Raw genomic sequence first — 7,735 nt, 5'->3', positions numbered from 1 at the left:
TCCCATGGCTATAAAATGAAGGACTCAGCTGAAAGCATTGAATTACACAACAGCACCAGGGTTTCCATTTTTGAGTGTCCTCATGAAACTCACTACTACTTCACACACACACACACTCGTTCTCACACACTGTCACAGTGAAAGTGATGAATGATGAAGTGACATATTCATCATCTTTTTTCATTAGGCAACATATGTTTACTACTCTACATTGATTATGTGGAAACAAATAATAAAAAAACAAATTGGAATGGCACAAATATACCTTTCTAATGAGTAGAAAAGTTGTAGGTTCTGTGTTTATCCTCACTGCTCAGTATAACACTGCTATAAAAACAATACTGTAGCTAATTCACTGTATGAGCAGGAAGTGGTCCTGCTCTAGTAGTTTATGGTTTTAAAAGCCATTTTGCTCCTGTTTTATAGCACAAGTGGTCCTGCTGGATGAATGGAAAGCATTATGGGGGTGATAAAAGCCTGTTTTCACCCTCTGCCTAACAGCGGGTCCAGGATCAGGTTTACATTTTTAACTGAACCATAGTTTCAGGTGTACAATAACCAGCATCGTTAGCTGATATAATATAACAGAAACAGTAATATTAAAATAATCAAGAATTAAATGATAAAGCAATTGTAAACAAGTTAGAATGCACTTTATATGTTAAGAGTAATCTTTTCTGATGATTGCAATTTGACTTCTTTCATCTTGATCATCCAGGTTTGTGCACTAACGCATTTGCAATAATAAATCTTAAAGCACTATATGGAGTCAGTTTGTCCCTTTTTCACAAGGTCAGTTAAGACAGATATACAGCACAACTTGAGATAAAGTGGGTTATAAAAATAGAAGTAATGTCAGAATGATCGGCGTAGTTACACCACACATTTTCTAGGTAATTTGTTTGACAAAATTTTCAACTATTGCGTTTTTTTCCAAGCTAATCTTAAGAAATTTTCATAGCAAGTTTGAGGTTTTGTTCATGCTCTGGCAACCGAACATAACAGGAAGATGCGGATGTAGGATCTGTTTTGCATTGTATGTTTCTTTTTTTAATAAATCAATTATATATTTTTAGGAACTAATCATATGACGACATTTTTTTTAACACTGTTCTCAAACACAACCATGTTCTTCCAATGAGTCTGGTACACATTTGGACAAGATAGTAACTTGGATATAGTGAAACACAATTCAACTCCAAATAAGCCATCATAAGGTTAGAAAATTTATTGGGTGTACACAAACCATAAAAGTGCTTAACTCTCAACGTGAACCTAACGGCAATGCCACTCTTACAGTAATGCAAACATACAAAACAGTGCAAACAGTCCAGGGACAGGACAAGAGACAACAACAGAGTCACAGGACTGACTCTTGGGATGACTACAACAGTTAAATCAGCGGGTCTGTGTGTGACGATTTGTTAGTTCAACTGCAGTATAAAACGTGTAAAAATGCAATATTTTACAAAAGAAATCAACTGATTTAATAGTGGTGCGACACAAAAAATGTGCTTCCAAGTTCTTTTGTCAGTCACAAATCATTCACTTCAATCAGTGTGACTAAAACCTCTTGAGCTTTTTTCTGGGTTTTGATGTGGAGCACTGATTCTTGTTACATGATCCACGATAAATAGAAGGACAAGCTGAACAAGGCTTTCCTGTCTTGTATGGAGCTTCTCCCACCCAGTTACCTCTGAAAAATAAGCATAACCGCAGTTACTAGAAGTTTAATACTTGATATGAAGGTTGTGTAAATGGTACTGTTTTTGGATCATTTGTAATTAGGCTTACTTGATGGAGTAGTTGCAGACCAGTAAGGTGGCCTGTTTCCATGTAGCACCAAAGACATACATATTTGAACACCTGTTGATGGCACACCCAATCCTACTGGTGCTGGCCCACACCATCTGCAATCCAAAATGAACAGCATGCATGGTTTAATAACGTACAGCAATCCAGCTTGTACTTAAACAGCAGTGTTATGTATAGAAAGACTTTCTGCAATTGTTTCATCAATGGTATTATTTCATAGTTGAAATTTATAATTCCAAAATCCTTGTATGAAACTGAAATACATTTGTTTCCATAACATTAGGAAAAAATGAAGAAGGCTAAGAAATTTATTGTAACAAGTCATTTTCTCATGCAAACACGAGCATGATTTGCTTGATAAGGCCAGTGTGTTGCTATTTTGGTTGGACACACCTTTTTTTTTTTTTTTTTGTATTTGCACACTGTTGCTATTTTTGTAGTCATAAAATAGTGGGTAGAAGGAACAAAAAGGGATGTGACATTCAAAATCCATCAATGCAGTGGGATTTTTAGATGCATTTTACTCCAAAAATATGCATGAGTTACTACCTGAGACCCCCTCATAGTGCAGATGCAGGGATGAGACTGTGTTTTCCTTACATCAAGCACGGCCTTATAAATCCTGTCCCATTTCTTCTACGGAGTTTAATAGCTGTTCAGTATCCACTTCAACATAAACAGGCTACTTTACCCAAATACTAAACAAATAATTACAGACTTACATACTCATATATACATGAAGCATCTTTTACTCACACAGGAGCTTTTATTTTATTTAGTATTTAACCCACATTTTCACCCAGACACACCGTAAAAACGTATACCCATCCTTCCTCCTGTGAAGCATAGAAATCCACCATTCCCACTGTAAGTCTAAAATAACATTACTGTAATAATATAACAAATGTCTGTACATAGTCAACAATATCAATCCTATTAGAAACCAATAGCATTATCAATTTCAATTTCAATTTTTATCTGTATAGCCCTTTTAACAGTGGATATTGTCACAAACCAGCTGCACAGAAATTAATACATTCAAAATAATTTAAATCACAATAAATTGTAAATGTGGGAATTTATCCGTATCAGTCAATGTTGCACTTCAAATGCAGTCAGATCACGTCTCTTGACTTTTTTGCAGCACTTTCTCTTTCACTTGTCCTTCTTTTATTTATATTTGTTTAGGCCAGTTCCCAAAAAAAGATGATCACAACTACATCGAAAGATCCAATATCTGGATATGTATATATGGTGTGAAACAGATGATATAGATAAAGCTGTTGGGTACAGGGCTTTAATTTCTTTTCACACAGATTGTAATTTGTTAAGAAACATATGTAGAGATCAGACGTTGCATATTCTTCCCATGTGGGTTTCCTCCATGTTCTCTGGTTTCCTCCCACTTCGTAAAAACATGCCAGTAGGTGGATTGGTTCTAATTTGCCACAAGGTGTGAAATGTGTGTGTGTGTGTGTGTGTGTGTGTGTGTGTGTGTGTGGTTGTGTGTGCACTGGATTCACCCTAACCCTGACCATGACTTAAACACAGTTACTGAAGATGCATGAATAAACAACATGTGTTTGCCTGTAATGTGATCAGACATACAATAGCTTGTAGATTGTAGTGCCAAAAGAGCATCCAGTTAGTGATAAAAGCACAAAATAAGAGTTTTGAAACTAAAATGTTTTGGAATAAAACTATTAATTGTACTTCATTTCCTGTTTTAATTGCAAGTGTAGACTGCACAATATACAGTAGCAGGAGTCTTGTAATTTACACTCTTTATAGTGGGAAACCAGGCTGAGGAGAAAAATGCAGTGCACTTACCACATGATCACAAAACACTGCTTCTAAGGTTTGTGTTATTACTTCAATGCTTCTGGGTTGTTAGTTTGTGAGACATACCTGTGTGTAGTGGGTGCAAACAGAGCCAGTGCATCTGTTGGGGTAGGAGAATGAATACTTCTCATCATGCCATGATTTCACCAGCTCAATGACTGATCTATACCTACAGGAGAAGAAAAATGACCACATTACTATCTGTTTCAGCAAGTACACTTTTGGGAAAACAATTCTTTAGCTTGTTTCTTTAAGGAATCCTCGAAGGGTCTTTGTAAGACCCTATAAAATAGGGTGTGTCTATAAGAGAAGGCTCTAATTCGAATCCCTTGGGAAGTTAAGAACTATCCAAAGAGCCTTGAGGAACCAAAAATAATATTTGAGGTGATGTAAATTAGGGTTTGAAATTATCCACTATCTACTATCTAGTCTACTATCAACAGGTCTCTTTATTTTAGCAAACAAATTAATTTCATGTGGCAAATTAAACATTTTAAATTATAAAAAAAATGATATTTAAAAAACAAAATTACATCATTCTGTGCAAATATTGGCACAGAAAATTTTATTATTTATTATTCACACAGCCATGTGATAGCACAATTCATAGAGGCTTTATCAGGTTTTTGTTATTAAAAAAACACTGATTTGTTAGGACGTGTTATACAGCTATTATATATGAATATAATACTTGTCATCAATAAATTTTTGATATATGTTTGTTATGTTTTGATATAAGTTTGATATATGTCATGCAAGGTATTCTCACAAAGCTAAAACAAATTGTCCCAGTTTTAAATAATGTATTCTATCAAAGGAATAACAACTTTTGGTCATAGGCTCAGAGTTCTGGACCAGCTTGAGATGTTGTCCTGGACTAATTGGGAGGGAAAAGGATCAATTGACATGTGAAACATGCTCATTTTATTTAAAAGTGTTGCCCTGGCCCAAGCACCATGCACAACAGGACTGTATAAGGAATTTAAAGTATGGTAAGATGTTATACAATGATGGAATAGGGCATATATTGTGATTATAAGAGTCTAATCATAATTTTACCCAACTAGGTGTTAATACCTTCCAGTGGTGATGGACAGGTTCTGGCCTGTGTACCTCATGACATGTGGTGGCCCGTGATCCCATATGCACTGTGAGGCCCAGGACTCTGCTGATTTAGCAAGCCTCTCATCCCACACCTTTCCAAACAGAGAACAACGAGAAGACTTTTTACAAATTAACATCACCAGTGTAGTCAGTTGTTAAACAATATTTCAAATATTTCAGAACTGACAAGGAGGGGCACTACCATATACTCCATGTTTGCTGCAGGTGGGAAGACCTGAGATCGCACACGGTTGTGGTATTCCAGCAAAGCCATCATATCCTTGGAGGAAATGTAGCGCTTCCTCCGGCTGTGAGGCACATCGCTGCTGCTCCTGTTTCTCCAGCTCAGTTCAATCCCAAAATGAGCCACAGTGAGGGGAGAGAGCTCTGTGGTGTTGGTCAGAGCCACAGCTGCTCTGGTGCACGGCATCGCCCACAAGATGGCAGCCAAGACCAGGTGACTGCAGCACACACGCATGGTGCTGCAGTGGAAGGAGCTCCTTGGATAAAGTCTTGCTACTGTGGAGGAATGGGTTAATTACTTAATTACTTAATTAATTAATTATTTTTTAATTAAACTAGATATTGAGAAATACTCTTATAAACAATGCATTATGGTTGACTCTGTGGATTTTATGACACAAAGATGCAGATGTAAATGAATAAATAATATAAATAATATACTGAGTTCCATAAAGTTTATTCAAAATGAATTCAGCATGACTAGTAATAGAGATATATAATTTATCTAGTATATAAGTACTGTAGTATATAAGTAATATAAATAAGATTCATTTTAGTGATCATTAAAATTGAGTACCAATACTCTCAGCAAACTCATTACAGTACAGCAAATATACATGCAAGTATAAAAAAGTGCATTCACACACACAAAAAAAGAAGTCATTATAGAGCTAAACTAAAGTTACCATATTTTTTAATTAAGGAGAAGCTTTGCTAATGCAAAAATTTAAAAAAATATAAATGCACAAATGACTTCTGCAGCTAGGTGAACAGTTGTAGCCACCATCTGAAAATATACAGAATATGAGCTCCAGATTTTGGTTTACCTTGTAATTAAGCCCTACAATCCCCCTAGCGAAAGCGTGAGAGCTCCTCACTTTGCATACCTTCAGTCAGGATTCCAGCACTTTGGTGCAGCTGAGCCTGGAAGTGAGCAGAGATCTGCACTTAAACGCCAGCCTTTGCAAACAACACCGTTTGACAGTACTTAACAAGACGTGCGGTGACTGAAGCCATCTGACGTCGAAGAGAAGCTCTGAGCTTCTTCAGCCCCCACAGGGATGGTCCCTGGGTTCACAAAACACACTGAAGGGAGTTTTTGCTTTTTCAGCACACACTCTCGACGTGAGCGCCAGGCTTCCCGCCTTTCCTCAGCCAAAACCCACAAATGGTACTTTTCTTCTAAACAGAAGTAATCAATAGGAATGGAAAACTTCACCTGGGGGGGTGGGGGTTGTTCTGCAAGACCATTTCTATTCATTTTTAACTGGTGGAGTTTAATAGGTTTACCTATTATGAAAAAGAAATGCAATCATTTGTTACTTACCAGCATATCCATATTCACACATACTGAATCCTAAGAAAAGCAGCATTTATAAATAGGCTAATTTCATTCCATTCTCATTTTTTTTTATCACCATATCATATGGTGCATATTTGTCTGAGCACCTCACATATAGCTCTGATTTTATTTTGGGAAAATATGTTATGATCTAGCATTAATGTTATGTATGTATTTTAGATGCATGCTGCATGAAAAATAAATGCCATTTGCCATATTTGTTGCCAAATTCATCTCCACCCAGAGCCTAGTAGTCTGTTAAAGTGGTGAAAAAGTCAGTGAAATTTACAGAATATTCAATTTACACCAACTGTAGCAGAAAGCCAAGACATGTTTGCTATTTGACATTTCTGCCAATTAAAAAAGCAATATAGTATAATCATAATGACGAGAAAGATTCTCAAATTTAACATAACTGTGACTTAATATCTCATTGAAGATAATAAACATGAGATAAACATGTCTTTATGACAGTATCTCTTTATTATGACAAAATAAGTTAGAATTATAACATATCTTATTATTATGAAGTCATAATCATCTTTTTATTTTGACATAATTGAGATACTGAGTCATAAGTAGGAGATATTAAGCCATAACTATGAGAATAATTTGATTATTATGGACATGTTCTTATTATTTGAATAGAGAGAGTGTGCCAGACGTCACACGAATGTGACCTTTAGTTCGTTTAATCACGTTTTATTGGCTATAAGCTGCTATGGTGAGAAACAGCATTAACCAATCAGAATGATACATTTTTCCTGTTTCTGTTTGAAAGCTACCAGCTAGCTACACTCTGAGCTCAGGGATGTTGAAATGACAGCTGAGGAAGTAAAGGAGGTTTACTGCAGGGGGAGAAAAAGAAGCATAGATCAGGGTTTTATAAGACAAAATACTGTATCATTTTCCTCTGATTACTAGCATTATCATTTCCTAGAAATGAATTCCTAGCTAATGTCACTGGTCCTGTGTATATTTATGTCACTATACCTTTGTACAGACACTTGATCTTGATCTAAAGCTTTAATTATTTGGGGTGGATTTGTTCTGACAGCTACATTAACACGAGAAAGAAGTACAATAAGCGCATGGTGGGGATGAAAGAGAGGAAAAACATCTATCAGACAAAAGCCAGTGCACCAGATGTCCAGGATTCCAGGAAGGCTTGAAGGAGTCATGCCATGTGCAACACATCTCAACCTAGACTGCTTGTAGTGCCAAGGTACATGCCACGGACTGGCACAGATCCACCGCACGGGGTCACTGAGAGCATCACAGTCCTGCGAACTGTAAGAGAATTAACAGTTGGAGATACAGATACAGATGTATATATTAAGTATTAAGTATATTTATGTCTTTTACTATGTTTGTAACAGTCATTTTCCC

General features: G+C 36.3%; 1 protein-coding gene and 1 long non-coding RNA gene across 5 annotated transcripts in view; one reads left to right on the top strand and one right to left on the bottom strand.

Annotated features, from left to right (window-relative positions):
• Positions 1-7,735, top strand: part of LOC113530339 (uncharacterized) — a 29,887-nt gene that overhangs the window by 11,718 nt on the left and 10,434 nt on the right. For 2 of the 4 annotated variants that reach the window (XR_008304299.1, XR_004579693.2), the window contains exons 2-3: positions 4,497-4,649; positions 4,725-7,638. This is a non-coding gene — a long non-coding RNA (uncharacterized LOC113530339). The remainder of the gene's footprint in view (positions 1-4,496; positions 4,650-4,724; positions 7,639-7,735) is intronic. The other 2 variants (XR_008304301.1, XR_008304300.1) reach the window with 2 other exon arrangements.
• On the bottom strand, positions 1,214-5,239 carry r3hdml (R3H domain containing-like). Its single transcript, XM_026920224.3, has 5 exons — positions 4,964-5,239; positions 4,735-4,853; positions 3,724-3,826; positions 1,795-1,910; positions 1,214-1,696 (listed from the first exon to the last, which is right to left on the bottom strand). Exons 1-5 carry the CDS (start codon positions 5,237-5,239, stop codon positions 1,564-1,566), a joined length of 747 nt encoding a protein of 248 aa, XP_026776025.2. The 3' UTR covers positions 1,214-1,563.

Source organism: Pangasianodon hypophthalmus, chromosome 16 (assembly GCF_027358585.1).
Source record: "Pangasianodon hypophthalmus isolate fPanHyp1 chromosome 16, fPanHyp1.pri, whole genome shotgun sequence".
Classification (NCBI taxonomy): Eukaryota; Metazoa; Chordata; class Actinopteri; order Siluriformes; family Pangasiidae; genus Pangasianodon; species Pangasianodon hypophthalmus.
Note: the sequence above shows the minus strand (reverse complement) of the source record. Positions and strands in the feature narration are given on the sequence as shown.

Coding starts and splice junctions, on each gene's coding strand:
- r3hdml (XM_026920224.3), bottom strand. CDS start 5,239: ATGCGTGTGTGCTGCAGTCACCTGGTCTTGGCTGCCATCTTGTGGGCG. Junction 4,854..4,963: donor CAGCAAACATGGAGTATATG/GTAGTGCCCCTC, acceptor CTGTTTGGAAAG/GTGTGGGATGAGAGGCTTGC. Junction 1,911..3,723: donor TTTGCACCCACTACACACAG/GTATGTCTCACA, acceptor TTTGGATTGCAG/ATGGTGTGGGCCAGCACCAG.